At 34.6% G+C, this 16,031-nt stretch overlaps 1 protein-coding gene across 7 annotated transcripts in view; it reads left to right on the forward strand.

Annotated features, from left to right (window-relative positions):
• YTHDF3 (YTH N6-methyladenosine RNA binding protein F3) overlaps window positions 1-13,069 on the forward strand; it is a 38,072-nt gene extending 25,003 nt beyond the window's left edge. For all 7 annotated transcript variants that reach the window (XM_036998030.2, XM_036998026.2, XM_017669869.3 and 4 more), the window contains one exon: window positions 9,992-13,069. In XM_036998030.2, the coding sequence (XP_036853925.2) occupies window positions 9,992-10,015 (24 nt within the window). In that variant the 3' untranslated portion in view covers window positions 10,016-13,069. The remainder of the gene's footprint in view (window positions 1-9,991) is intronic.
• The last annotated feature ends 2,962 nt before the right edge of the window (window positions 13,070-16,031 follow it).

The following is a 16,031-nucleotide window of genomic DNA, read 5'->3' on the forward strand; positions in this document are numbered from 1 at the left end:
TCTGTTTTAAATGCAGTAATACTTTATCCTAAAGTTGGTAAATATTCTTTGCTTCCATAGGTGGGAAATGAGGTGTTTCAGTTACTGTCTTTATAATAGTGATTTGTTTTTTTTCCTCAGACTAATTTTGTCATTCCATAGGAGAGTTAAAAGGAGGCTGTGTTATATTCGAATGCTGATAAAGAATTTTACGAGTTTTCAGTAAATGAACTACTATAGTTTTATCCAGGTACTTATAAGTCTTGGGGAGATATTTCTGTATCTATTACGAACAGTCATTATTAAATTGAATGTATTTCAATTATTTTTCTTCAGCAGGAAGTACATAATTAATAATTACTTAAGGAACATTTATATTTAATTTCCAGTGAATATGAAAAAAAATTCAGGAAGTAACTTAAATTGTTCAATTATATTTTAATAGTTTATTTTAGAAGTTTGATGTGCAATTTCTTAATTTAGAAATTTACTGACTATATTGCACTTTAATTTCTGAATAAAACTGACTACAGTCTCTTGGCAGAAAACTTTGAGTTTATTGAATTGATTTACTTACTGAATATTAAATTCTGCTGCACACATCTTATATTCTAGTCAGCCTAGTCTAGTAGCACTTTATGTTCTTTTATGAACTATGTTCCCTTGTTCTTTCAACAGATAAATATTAAAGGTTACCAGTAAGCGAGTAAAGATAATAGCCCTTCATAGAACTCAATCTTGGAGAGAGTGTTTCTCTCAATGACATAGTTTTCAATGTTGAGGCATGCACGTCTTTTGCTGAATTTATTGCTAAGTGTTTTATATTTTTTAATGCTATTGTAAATTGTAATTGCATTTTCAGATTTACTTCCCAGTTGTCTGCTGCTAGTTTATAGAAATGGCCTGTATGCTTGACCTTGCTAAAATTCACTTTTATTAGTTCAAGTAGTTCTAACAGTACATCCTTAGGATTTTTTGCTTTTACACATTTGTCATGTTGTCTACAAATAAAGATCATTTTATTTCTTTTAGATCTTTAGGCTTTTTTCTTAGATTATATTTTTAATCTAGCATTATTTAAACATGAAATTAAGAACTCTAAAACCCAAATAAGACAACATATAAACAAAAAAGTTAGTTTACTGTGGTATGGTGATGTTATTTTGCTGAAACGAAATCACAGCTCAAAACATGAATTAGTCCAAATTCTTAGAATCATATTTTTAACTCTCATTTGGACCACTTAAAACTAACACAGTTATGACTCTTTTCTACCATTTTTCAGTATTTGAACTTATTCCTAATTCTTCAGTTTTATAGTACACTTTGAGGTTATTTGATCTTTGGTGATAAATAGCTTATTGACTGCATCTGTTCTTTTCTGAAACCTGAAATAATTCTTAATTGTATAAACACATATTTAGGCACTGGAGTTTTTAAAAGCAGTTCTTTACTGTATTGTGGCCATGCAGAGAATCAGATGTTAGTGTCTCACTTCAATGGAAACAGGAAAACTCACAGTTGACTTCCAAAAACAACCTCCAAAGCAAAATCATTGTTCCTTCCCTTTGATTTCTTGATTTTGAATTCTTTTACAGTGCAGAATTGGTCTATTTCCTTTACATTCTTTTTCTTTTCTTTCCATGCAAAAGGATCCATCATGTTGTTGGACAGTGCATGTCAGTTTATCTCAGCATTAAAGCACTTTAATGGCTTTGGACAAATGTATAGTCCTTTGAACAGCTGTGGTTTTATCCATCTGTTACTGCCCTTGTTTTACTTTTTAGCATGAATTTTTCCAGTCCTGTAAGCCAATCTGTAGATTTCATTCATGGTACATCATTAATTTTCCTGAAAAATTGAATATATTATATATTTTAACTTCAGCCATTGTACATCTGTAAACTTTGCCTGTTCTTAAAACACGCATACCATTTATTTTTTAAATTTAAAAATAGAGTCTGATACTTAACATGGTTTTACTTTGGGGTAGAATTTAAGTAAAGTAACACTTTAAACTTCATAAACAATACAAAGAAGCATTAAAATGAGAATTCCCTATAGGACATATATGTGATACATATTTCTGCTGCAGTATGATGTTGGGGAGTTGTATTTTTCTAACTTTATTATGAGTTTTTGAAACTATTTTGAAATTCCTTCAGGTTTTAGATAATACAGGGAGTTTCTGTATGTCCTTTATTTAGATTTTCGTAATATTGACATGTTACATAATCATAGCACATTTATTCAAACTAAGAAATAACATTGGTACACCATGTTAACTAAACAGACTTTTTTCCAGATTTCCCCACTTTTCCCACTAATGTCTTTTTCTGTTCAAAATCTAGAACATCAGCTTTGTGTTTAGTTGTCATGTCTCCTTGATTTCCTCCCAGCTATGATAGTTTCTCTGTCTTTCCTTGTCTCTCTCATGGCTTTAACTAAATTGGTATTTTGTAAGGTATATCAGTGTCTATCTGATTACTGAGGTTATGGGAAGAATACCATATAAGTGATGTGTCCTCTTCATCTGACCATAACTTATTCTGGTCCTATTAACTTGGATTACTTGGTTAAGGTTGTATCTGCTAGGTTTCCCCTTTATTACTTCTCCTTCTCTATTCTTAGAAGCAAGTTAGTATATCCAGCCCACACTCTAGAGGAGGAAAATCAAGTCCCACCCCAAACAAGGAGGAACACTAAAATATTTGTGGAATTTTTTGTTATTTAGTTGTTATTTATTTAACTCTTCTTCTTCCTGCTTCTAGAATATTCATTTTGTCTTGGATCTATGCTCCAGTTTTCTGATATTTTTCTGTGTAATTTGTAGCTTTTTTTTTTTCTGCTCTGTAATTCAAAATAGTTCTTGGACATAATATTCTACTTTCCAAATGAGGCAGTGACTGTTTCCCTCTTTAATTCATCTGCTGACATTTTCAGTTTGCAAATCAGGTTTCTAAGCTAGCAAAAGGGTTTTATCTTTGTTGCATTTGGATCTCATCTGCCTGCTTGCTTGCTTTTTCTCTTTTTTTCTCCCCCTGCAGGTGATCATTGTCTCTTTTCAGCAGTTCTGTTGTGTTGTACTGTGTCCTGAGTAGTTTATCTCCATTTTCTTTCTGGATGGTGTGGCTTCTTAGATATGTAGTTACTTTTCCCTCAAGGCTCATTTGGACTCAGGTCTCATTACTGAAATATTACTAATGGTGTTAAGCCTACATATTATTAAAAGGAAATAAGTCATTTACCTGCAATGTTGAGGGCAAGCTGTTGGCTCCTCTGAGGACACTGAAAAATAATTTTGTTTTCCATCTCATCCCTAAGTAGGGAAGTCTTAACTCTGTTCAGCTCAGTCAAAAAGACATGGGTTGGCAAGTAAACTTTCTACTGGAGTTAATCTCCACAGGCCAGGTTCTGGGTCTTGGTCTTAGAATCCTGTGTTGGTGTCCAGAGACTTTGCTCACCTCAAGGTAGTGAAGAAGCCCTATACCAGAGACTTAAAGCCCTCAAATCTCAATCTGTCTGGTTGAACCCTCCTGACTCTATTAGTGGAAAAGGGATGTGGAGGGATATCTCTGCAAAAATTTTTTTGAATTGTCAGTCATTGTTAAAATTAAAATTGAGTTCACTGAATCAGTTTGGAAAGTTTGTATCCTAAAGAGTGTACATGAGATCTCAAGTTCCTTCTTTGGATCTATCACTGACTCCTTTACTGTAATTCAGGTTTCCTTTCCCTCTCTGTTACTTATCAGCAGCACACTAGTACATGTAATTTTGATGTCAGCTGTGTAATATGTACTTCATTTTAGAACAGAACAAGTTAGTGGTATCACTGATACCTCATTATTTCTTAATCTCCTATTTCTAGTGGTCTCTGGCTGATGGTGGGCCCATAGGTATCTTACTGTATTCAAATATTTAATATTAACAATTTCAGGTACAGTTCTAGACCTTGTTAATGTAAGTGTGGGATATTTTTGTTTTGATTTTTGTCTTTAAGCAGAGGTATGGACCATAAACTTCAGGAGGACTTGAGTTTTTTGACAGATGTTTGCCATGCTAAGAACTTAAAAATCTATATATCCATCCTGGACCTTTTATCTCCAGATTCACGTATCCAGGAGTTATTTTTGACATCTTACTTGTTCAAAAAACATCTTAATTTTAATATAACTCCCATTTCATTGCCTGCCGCAGACTTTCCATCTTTGTAGAGGGCACCAATGCCCTTCCGGTTGTATAGGCCAATAATATTGGAGTCATTCCAGATACTTACCTTTCTCACCCCATCTCTAATCCAATCTATCAGGAAGTCTTGTTGGCTCTCCTTTGAAAACATATCCCAAATCCAAACACTTTTCACTAGCTCTCCTTGTTACACCCCCGTATAAGAGCAATTATTTTGCTGGATTGTTACTGTGCTCTTCTTAGTTGCCTTCCTGTTCCCACTTCTGCTTCTCTACACTCTTGTTACCAGCAAAACAACCCTTAAGAGTTCCTTTGTGATTGGTGAGACTGGACTCTTAGGTTTCTCTTGCTTTTCTTGACAATGTTAATGTCGAAGTGTTGCTAATCTCAAAAGAATCCCTCTTTTTCTAGTCTCTGGAACAGTTGGTGTGAGTTTAGAATGATCACTTCTAGGAGAATTAATCAGATGCACCTCTGAAATCACTGTGAGCCTTGTGGGTTTTTTTTGTTTGGGGTAGATTTTTAATTATTGATTAAAGTTATGTAGTTATAAGTCTCGAGTTTGGTAAATTGTATGTGGTCAGTTGTATTTTGGAAGTTGTTTTGTCTTAGGCTCTTTGGCATGTTGACAGTAGTGGTTTTTTTTTTTTTTTTACCCAAGTCTTTATGATATTGTTTATGCTTCATTTCTCTTTTAATCTTTCCAGAGATTTATGTATTGTTAGGTTACCCTCCCTTTTTCCCCTCAGAACACAACCTCTTAACTTTTGTTCTTTGGTTTTGTTTTCTGTTTCATCACGTCCTCTTCTGTAACATTCCTTCTCCTTTTGGGAGCTTACTGTTAGTCATTTGCTGATGCACTGATAGAGCTGAATGATGAGTTGTTTACTTTTCAGCTTTCTATTTTTAATTCTGCACAGGTACATTTCTAATTTGAGGGGAGGGGCCTTAGACTGAGCATTTTTGTTATTAACACTGGTGAAAAAATTTCCAAATATCCATTGTGATTTTTCGGGGAATACTTAAAGAAGTGTCCTTCAGAATTTCCTAATGTAGTAGTAAGGTTTTTGTTGTTATCTGTTTGTTTTGCTTATAAAATTGATGTCAGAAAATGTGATCTATATGATATGACTCTTTGATATCTTTTAGAGATTTGCTTTCTGGTCTAGCATATAGTCAGTTTTTGTGGTGGTTCAGTTTTGACCCTGTAATTATTTGGCTCCATTCTATATATTCTTTTTTTTTTTTTACAACTTCACTGTATATTATTTCCTCTTCTGAAAAATATACATCATACAGAAATATATAAAGATAGAATAAGAATTATATGCTTTACATGTCATTTAAAGTCTTTTTTAAACATTAAAAACAATTTTTATTAACATATGATTGATATACACTCTTATGAAGGTTTCACATGAGAAAACAATGTGGTTATTACATTTATCCATATTATCAAGTCCCCACCCCTACCCCAATGCAGTCACTGTCCATCATCAGTGCAGCAAGTTGCCAGAGATCCACTATGTCCCTTCTCTGTGATAATACTGTTCTCCCATGATCCCCCACACCATGTGTACTAAACATAATACCGGATGGGTCATGTTTTTTATCCATTCAGTAACTCTATATCTTTTGATTGGTGCATTCAGACCATTTACATTTAGGGTGATTATTGATAGGCATACACTTATTGCCATTGCAGGCTTTAGATTCGTGGTTACCAAAGGTTCAAGGTCAATTTCCTTACTATCTGAGAGTCTTAACTTAACTCACTTAATATGCTGTTACAAACATAATCTAAAGGTTCTTTTATTTTCCTTCTCCTTTTTCTTCCTCCTCCATTCTTTGTATATTAAGTATCATGTTATGTATTCTTTGTCTATCCCTTGATTTACTTTGGGGATAGTTAATCTAATTTTGCATTTTCTTAGTAATTAGCTGTTCTGCTTTCTTTTCTGTGGTTTTATTTCCTCTGGTGACAGCTATTAAACCTTAGGAACACTTCCATCTATAGCAGTCCCTCCAAAATAGACTGTAGAGATAGTTTGTGGGAGGTAAATTCTCTCAGCTTTTGCTTATCTGGAAATTGCTTTATCCCTCCTTCAAATTTAAATGATAATCTTGCTGGATAAAGTAATCTTGGTTCCAGGCTCTTCTGCTTCATGGCATTAAATACATCATGCCACTCCCTTCTGGCCTGTAAGGTTTCTGCTGAGAAGTCTGATGTTAGCCTGATGGGCCTTCCTTTGTATGTGATCTTTTTTTCTCTCTGGCTGCTTTATTAGTCTGTCCTTATCTTTGATCTTTCCTATGTTAATTACTATGTGTCTTGCTGTTGTCTTCCTTGGGTCCCTTGTGTTGGGAGGTCTGTGCACCTCTATGGCCTGAGAAACTATCTCCTTCCCCAGATAGGGGAAGTTTTCAGCAACTACCTCCTCAAAGACACTTTCTATCCCTTTCTCTCTTCTTCTTCTGGTTTCCCTATAATGCCAATATTGTTCCGTTTGGACTGGTCACTCAGTTCTCTCAATATTCTTTCTTTCTTAGAGATCATTTTTTCTCTCTGTGCCTCAGCTTCTTTGTATTCCTCCTCTCTAGTTTCTATTTCATTTATGTCTCCTCCACTGTGTCCAACCTGCTTTTAATACCCTCCATCATGCTCTTCAGCTATTGGATCTCCGACCTGAATTCATTCCTGAGTTCTTGGATATCTTTCCGTACCTCCATTAGCATGTTGATGATTTTTATTTTGAACTCCCTTTCAGGAAGAGTCGTAAGGTCCACATCATGTAAATTTTTCTCTGGAGTTATGTTAATTTTACTCTGGACCAGGTTTCTTTGGCGTTTCATGTTTGTATATGGTGCCCTCTAGTGTCCAGAAGCTCTACTCTGGAGCTGCTTAGCCCCTGAAGCAAGTTGGGGGTTGCAGGGGAGCAGTCGGTGCCTGGGGGGAGGAAAGAGCTGTTCCTTGCTTTCGGGCTGCTCTGCCTGTCTCCACTGCCTGAACTAGTGGGCGGAGCACACAGGTATAAGCTTTTGTCCCAGAGCAGCTGGATATGGATCCATGCTTTCCACAAGCAGCTGGAATCTCAAGTCTCTCCAGGAATTCTGCCTGTTTTAATTTTTCAACCCGGTAGTCATGAGAGTATCATGCAAGCACCATGAAATGTAGGTTGTGCTCCCAGAGCAGATCTCCGGAGCTAGGTATTCAGCAGTCCCAGGCCTTCCACTCCCTCCCTCCTCCGTTTCTCTTCTTCCTGCCGGTGAGCTGGGGTGGGGGAAGGGCTTGGGTCCCGCTGGGCCACAGCTTTGATATGCTACCCTGTTCTGGGAGGTCTGCTCTTTTCTCCAGGTGTGTGCAGTCTGGCACAGTCCTCTTTCCTGTTGCTCTCTCAGGATTAGTTGTGCCAACTATATTTTCTAATTATATCCAGTTTCAGGAGGAAGCCTCTGTCTCTCCTCTCATGCCACCATCTTTAATCCAATCCAGTTTTATATATTCTTATTCTCAATCTGTATTTTACTAATATGTCTGCTTTTCCAATTAGAGAACTGTGTTAAATTCTCCTGCTATAATTAGAGACCTGTCAGGTTTTCTTTGCAATTCTGACAACTTTTAATAAATGAAATTATTTTTTTAGTGTAATATTATTATTGCTTATTTTTAAAATGTTACTCAAAATACATTGGCCATTTTGTCTCTAATAATGGTTTTTGTTTTCAAATCCATTTCATCATTGTGTTTTAAATTTATTTCTTGTAAATCATGTGTAAATGATTTAAAAAAAAATCAAGCTGTTACTTTGCTTTCATCAGTTAACTTACTTTTTTTGATTACGTGATATAAATGTGTATTTCTGCTGCCCTCTATTTTGTGCTTTCTAATTAATCTAGATCTTTTAAGTACTCCTCCTCCTCCATCCCACCTGCCCTTCCCTTTTCTGTCCTATCAGATTTATTTTTTTCTCTTTGCCTTTACACCGAGTTACAAGTTAGGTATTACATACATAGATGTAATCTATTTGTTTTATTGTATATAATTTATATATTTATACATATATGTAATCTATATATTTTATTGATAAAGTGCATAGTTGATTATAGTTCAAACCAAAGAGGCATCTCTAACAAATTGAAATAACACATCTTCATTGATAACTGATCATATTCCTTAAGTTAAACCTCTTTAACTTACTTTAAATAGTATCATATTTTTTCTGTGAGTTTGGGGCTCTTTATGCAGTTGATGAGTTTTCTTTAGTTTTCATCCATCGTTTAATAGGGAAGAATAAGCAGTATTCTGGTATCTTTTCTTGCTTCATCTGTTATATTGTTTTATATCTGGGTAATTAAAGCAGGCTGCAAAATATTCATAGAAATCTATTTCTTTCAGCTGAGAACTAAACTTTCTGTTTAGGCTGGTTTTTTAAAAGTTTTAGGGCCTTTATAAAATTAGATTACAACTTCCTGGTACCAAAATCTTTTCTTGTCTTTTTTTCCTTTGTATTGCTGGATTTTGTTTTGTTTATCTTTCTGAAATGTGATTAATAAGGTAGCTCTGTGTCTATTTTCATTTTGTCATATTCCTTAATTTCATAGTATCCCACTGATACTTAAGAGTCTAGGAAATAATTTCAATTGTAATTATCATATATTAGGGCATTTATCTTACTAACTTTCTGAGTTAAATGCTGTTTTTTCAGGTTTAGGGATATATTAAAATGAAAAAGAAAGGAATTTATTAACAAAGAACTTAAAGGCCTCTTTGGAATTTAAAATACAGTTTTCTGATTGTGTCACAGGATGGGAAACCAATTTGACTATTGCAAAGTTTATTCATCTTCGTTATAAAACATGTATTACTCAGGCAGAAATAAAATGGGAGTATTAAAAACAAAAGGAGAGAATCTTAATAATGTGTTAAAAAACTCAGGTGGTTTTCAGAGTGTGGTCCCTGGACCAGCTGTATCTGAATGAGCTGTGAACTTGTTAGAAAGACAGACTCAGATTTAGGTTCAGACCTTTAGGGCCCAATAGTCAATGTTTCCACAAGTCTTTCAGGTGATTCTGATGCTCAGGTTTGAGAACCACTGAGTTACACATTAAAACAAGATGGTACAAACAAACTACATGGTGCATAGAATTGATAGGCTGCACAATGCTGGCCATAGTTTTTTTTTCTCAAAGGACAGAAGTTTACAGGTAAATACTTGGTTAATAAACATAGTGAAGGGATCACTCAGTTTAACTTTTGTTCAAGGGTTTCCACTTTCTTAGAACAAATTACTAATAATATGTATTAGTATTTCTTGATATGGACAGTTGTAATATACTGAATGTGAGAATATGATATGGAGGAAGTTTGTGATTGAAAGTATTTTTTGCTTAACATGGAAGTTGAACTTCAGTGCAACTTTAATGCAGTTTAATGTAGCTCTTTTCCTTTCCGTCTAACCCTACCTGTTTTGCTACAGAGACCTTTTAGTCTATTTGCTACTTCACCGTCAAAAACTCGTTGAGGGCTCGAAGGACATTATTGTAATTTTTCCACCTTAAACAAAATTGCATGGGAAAATAAGGCTGTGGAGAGGGCCTGTACTTTCCTGAAGTAGGTCTTTGTGTTTGGAGGTCTGTTACCATAAAATGTTTTATTGTAATCATCCCATTGGGGGGTGTGTAGGTAATAGTAAATCATTTTTAAGTACTTACTTGAATTAATATTTGAAGAACCTTTTATGGAGATGGTTTATATTATATATGCATATAATTTAAATCTTTAATGATAGTATTTTGTTAAAATTCATTTTTTTTTTTTTTCCAGGAGAGAAATAGAAACAAACAATAACCAGATGAAGATGTCCTATTAGAATTACAACACTAATGATGTAGACTCTGGAAATGCCTAATAAGTCAAAGAAGACGTTATTAAAGTTTTTTTCTGCTTAAGGTGACATCTTTGAACTCTAACACAGAATGGACTCTTCTTGTAATGGTTTTTCATCAGCGCATCTGCCCTTATACGCTCACCAAACACACTTGAGAACTGTAACTTCATCAAGCACTTTCTGTCCTGAAGCTTTTACCAGTATCTGCTGTCTTTTGTAATTATGCATCCTAGCTAAGGCACAGAAGACTGAATGAATGCAAGGATTCATTAACTCTTTGAATTTGTTAAATACTAACAGTTAACCATTAGAAGTGGTTCAATGATGTAAGAGTCACACTGCTTCAACTTTTTCTTTGTTGTAGTTTTTAAATTGTCGATTTTTAGCTACTTGAGAGATTAAAAGCAAAATAATCATGCCATATTTAGTCCTGGAGTTCAAGTCTAAATGTTCATGTGAAAAATTACTGTAGTAAACTTTTAATATGGCAAAGCAACCTCTTAAGCTCTATTTTAGCCAAATGAAACATAATCTGAAATTATATTAGAACATTTCCCTTGTCTTCAAACTGTTTGGTGTAACAAATATTGATATGCAGCTTGGTGGAGTTCACCAGTTAATGCACATTCTTCTCCCCTTCCTCCCCCAATAATATGTATACTGAAAAATGTGCATTTGTCTGAGGAATTATTTTGTTTGCTACCACTTAATGAATCTCAAAATTTTGAGTAAATGTACCTCAGTCTAACCAGACTTTTTATGACCTTTATAATTACATTTAAAACCCCTAATTCCTATTTCTGGGTGTTTGCGAGCCTGATTGCTATCATGAAATAAAATTTATTACTCTAGGTATTCACTAGCTAAATAAACATAGTTCTTGTTTAGCAAGCATATACTGTTCCTCAACTCTTTTCTCCAGCTTTTGCAGTGTCCTGGCATCCTTAAAATACTTTGAAAATATGGCCTTGATCCATGGATTAAATCAGTATCTAAGTGAATGTGTTGATGTTTTATTGATCAGATCTATATAAATGGGAATACAGCATATATCTGGGTATTCTTATAGTTATCTTTTTAACATCTTATTTTTTTCATTAATTACATATCAACATTAATTTTGTAACTTGAAACAAATTGATTTTGTATAATTAAATGTGTCAAAAATATGTATTAACTGATTTGATGGCATAAAGTTATGAAGATAATGTACTGCCCCTTATATTACTGTTCCAAAAGGAGAAAACTATGTAGGAAGATACATTAAGGGTGAAGTAGCAATATAGTAGATTTGAATACCTTGATGTTTTACATTACTCCATTTATGTTTACATCATGTTTAGAAGTGTTTTCATTTACTATGGTCTTCAGTTGCTTCAGTTCAAAAATTTAGTGACAGATCTTTGAGGCTTTCATTTATATATTTTTTTGTAGAATGTTCTCTTAAAATGAACGAATACTGTATCTAAAGTGAAAAAAATACAGTATTTGTAGATAATTGTATTTACTTTACAGTTCTTTGGTAGTCCCAGTGTAGTTATATCAGTGTTTACTGAAGGGAACATCAAAACAGTAATGGTTTATTACAAAATAAAGACTTTATTAAAGGAAAATTGCACTTATTTTACCTTTATAAAAGTAAGCCATGAAATCTTGTAACATGTCTCTTAACTATAATGAAAATTGGCATTTGGGTATAGTCATCACAGCAGTGTTCTGTCCCGAGGATTATATAGGTAGGACATGTCAAGGATGACTTGTCACTCTGGAGGTCCTATTAGAGAAAACTAAAGGGGTGACCTTGTAGAAAGGATCTTGAGTCCTCTCTCTGAGGTTCTCTCTTTCTTGGTGCTTTATTAGCAACTCTGAATATTTTTATAAAACTAGTTACATTATAAACGGATTCAAACTTGTTCAACTTAGGTTTCTATGTAAGAAGTGTTGCAGAAACACTCAGCAAGCAGGCTTATTGCAATAGCAGACTCAGAAATGTCAGATGTGAATGAGTAGTCTGTTCATGGTAAGGAGTACATCCCAGTGCCTTTAACCTGGATTTCTAAAATTAAGTGACATGGGTGCAGCATTCCTTTGGGGAAAAAAAAAACCTTTAACTTTTCAATAGGTAATTTTTTTTCTTTCAAGTTTTCTTCAGAGCACCTACCTTGTCTTCCTCCTTGGTCTGTCAGTGTATTGCAAAATGGTTTTTCCTCTAAGTGAAATTATCACAAGTTGTCTCAATAGCACAACTAACTGAATGTTTCTTAACTGTAGGGACCAAAAGGGAGAGAACCTGGGCTCTACAGGAGACACGTAATCAGATGTTTGAAATTTCACAAAGTAAGACATTATTGGCCCAGTAATTACTGATTTCTTAATATTTTTCCAAGATCTGGTTTGAATGTTTATTACTAAAGTTATCTTACGTGGATATTTTATTTTGAAAGGTATTATTGTTTGTATATTTAACAGTAAGGGGGAAAAACGTAACCAAAATTAGTGTTCTTTCTCTATACATACTGGTACTTGAAGATTCAGAAGAAACCCCAGCCTTTTCCTAATTTCAATACTTAATTGCTCATTTTAACCTGAATGGTCTTTCTAATTCAAAAGCTGTGTTCTTTTTGAATACCATGCATGAAGGTTAAGCTGATGTTGAAACAGTTTGCAATAAAAAAGAATCAGCTTAAGTCATTTAATCGTTTCAAATGCATTCTGCATCCTATACAAGTTTGAGAAACTTAAGAGAATTGTGTTTTCATTAAGTTTTGCATATCTTTTGTTATGCCATGTAAATTCCCTTCTTTTTCGTATGATTAAAGAAAGGTTATGATAAAATGATTAGTTCATTTACATTCACTTGTAGCAATTACATGAGAATTTGAATTTTGTCGTGTTTGGGTTTGTTCATTCCTGTGAATGATGGTACAGTTAGGTGAGATTTTCTGTTATGGTACCCAAACTCACCATTTGGTCCTCTTTAATCTTTGAGGGTTTCAATAAAAATTGTTCACTCATATCTGTGTTCTTTCCATTTTATCTTTATAAATAGGTATTGTCTGACAGAAAACATTTTTGCCTACTAATTATGGAATTCCTCTTTGACATACACAGTACAAATAGAGTTGAAAGACAGACTTCCTGTTACTTCTTACTGCTGTAGATTGACACTGAGCAAATCATATCATGTGTTTTAGTTGGCCATTTACATTAAGTAGGGAATTAATGAGAGGAAAACAGTTTATACTAATCTTTACCTGCTCCAGTGAGCTTATCAAATCACATGCTCTTAATACTAAAACTTGGAGCAAGAAAGCACTATTTTCATTTAATAGGTGTTCATAGTGGCATCATCTATCTAGTAACCCTAAAACCCATTCTTGGTACCAAAGAATGCTTTTCTAACAGTCTGTGCATTATCCTTTGGGATACATAGAGCTTACGTAGTAGGATCATAGTGAATCTGGATGGTGCGTAAGAGTTTAGTTTTGTGCTGTCAAAACCTGCTAGATGCCTACAGCAGTGCTGGCCTACTGACCAAGGCACAGTTTTACAGAATCACTCCAGGTGTCTCACTGCAACATCAGAAGCCTTTCTGCTGGTCATCTTCTAAAGGGAGGGTTTGCAGCTCATTAGAATACTTATATTTGAGGCTATTTATTTGTAGTTGGGACCCTAATTCTTCCTGGCTCAGCTTTATCTTGCTTAGTGATACCTAGATTTAGTAATTCTAGTCCAGGAGCTAAAATTTTCTTGAAGTCAACTGACCAAGGTTATTTTTCTTTACTTTCTAATTGGAGTACTTGCTATATTGCATAATCTTGATATGTATTCTTCCCTTGTTTATCTTGCTGCAATGATGAAAAGCAGAACTTTCCTTATGTATCACCCCAAGATTGTTTTTGTAAAACTGTGCAAGGAAGAGTGCAAAGTTCATAACATTGGGTTCCCCAACTCATCCTGTCACCCTGCTTGCTCTTCCAAAGAATACCCTTTACATAGAACACAATTAGAAATTTAAGATATTTGCTTGTCATTGTAAAGCATTCTTGGGCATTTCTGTCACATCTGTAACCAGAATGGAATTACTGTATAGAGGAAGATTTTAGAATTGGGAGTTGAAAGACCAGACTTCAGTTACTTCTAACTGGTAGATTGACACTGAGCATATCATTACTTTAGTTGTCAGCATACTTACTAGTGAAATCAGGAGGTTGCTGTAGAATGCATCAAAGGAATCTTTGTAGTTATGAAATTTTATAATTTGTGATTTGAATAGGTTTATAGGCTATGACAACTTAGTAATGGCAAATGTTTGTTCTTTTGGAAGTAAGTGGAAACCAGTATAATTTTTAATAGTCATCCCTGGTTTTCAGAGTACACGTAATAAATACTTCCAATTATGTTTTATTCATTGATTCTGATAAAATATGACCACTACATCTCTTCAGAGAATTTTGAGGTCTAGTGGTACAAAATCACCGTCTTTTCCACAGCATCGGTAGAAAGCAAGATAATGTGTGTGTTAAAGAAATACAAGTTTTTCTTCATATATTCTCATTTTACATTGTATTTTTAAAATATACTTTCTATTTAAAAAAAAGTTTTACAGAAAAATTGGGAAGACAATACAGGGATATACCTTGCACCCATGCCCTATTATTAACATCTCACATTAGTATGGTACATTTGTTATAATTAATAGACCAGTAATGATCATAATATTATCATACTTTTTTTCAGATTTTCCTCTGTTTTGACATAATACCCATTTTCTGTTTTAGGATACCATCAAGGATACCACTTCTAGTTGTCCTGTCTCCTTAGGTTTCTCTACTGCAGTGGTTTCTCAGACTTGTTTTTGATGACCTGACAGTGTTGGGGGGTGCTGGTCACGTATTTTGTAGGATGCTCCTTCCTTGGAATTTATCTTGTGATTTTCTTACGAGTAGACTTGGATTATGAGCTTTTGGGGATGGAGCCCACATAGATGAAGTGCCATTTCCATCACATCCTATTGAGAACACACACTACCAACATAGGCTTATGCTATTGATCTTGATTACCTGACTGAGGTGATACTAGCTTTCTCCATTGTAAAGTCACCCTTTTCCTCCTCTCCGTACTGTGCTCTGTGGAAGGGAGTCACAGTCCACACCTGAGTGGGCAGTTATGCTCCCTCTTATGCTTGTACCTTTGAAGAGGAATTTGGGACCGTGTTATTACTACTTGGTCTCATCCCACCAGGCTGTGTGTCAGTACCTCTTCCGTCTGCCTCTTGTCTTTAGAACTACTCCCATTCCCTGTTTCCCCTTCCTCATTTTTCAACAGGACAAATGTATAGTGGAGGAATTCTAATGCAGACTCATATTACTTCTTGAATTCTAATTGTCTGTATAGTGGAGCACTGGTTTTAATAAGGGGATTGAAGATGTTATTAATAGAGAAGATTTAGATAATGGCAAAATACCCTGATCTTATGTTTTTATGTAAAAATGGTCATTCAGATTTCACTGGTGTGAAACAACTCAGGTAGGATTAAACAGTACATTACAGTTAGAATGGTGCTTCCCTGTTAAAAGAGAAGGTGATTTAAGTGGCTTGGCATCTTTATTTTTGATGGAATTTTTTAAACACTTCTGAGGCTGCTTCAAAGGCCAAGAGTGTGGATTTTGGAAGCCTATGGCCCTGGCTTTGACTCCTGGGTCCACTAAACTAGCTTCAAGCCTAGATTTACTTTTTGACTAAAAAAGTAAATAGAATGACAGTAGAACCCATTTCAGAAGGATTGAATGAAGTAACAAAGTTCCCAATTTCTGGGCTTGTGGCAAATCCTTAAGTATTAACTGTTACTATCCTCTTGGGGGGAAATAGAATGTGTTGATGACCATTGAAGATACTTATTTCCAAGGGTTATCTTTACATGCTTACATTCAGTTTAGAGGTTGTAGAAAGTTGACTATTTTCAATTCATACTGT

The sequence above is a fragment of the Manis javanica genome, chromosome 2 (genome assembly GCF_040802235.1).
Source record: "Manis javanica isolate MJ-LG chromosome 2, MJ_LKY, whole genome shotgun sequence".
Taxonomy (NCBI): Eukaryota; Metazoa; Chordata; class Mammalia; order Pholidota; family Manidae; genus Manis; species Manis javanica.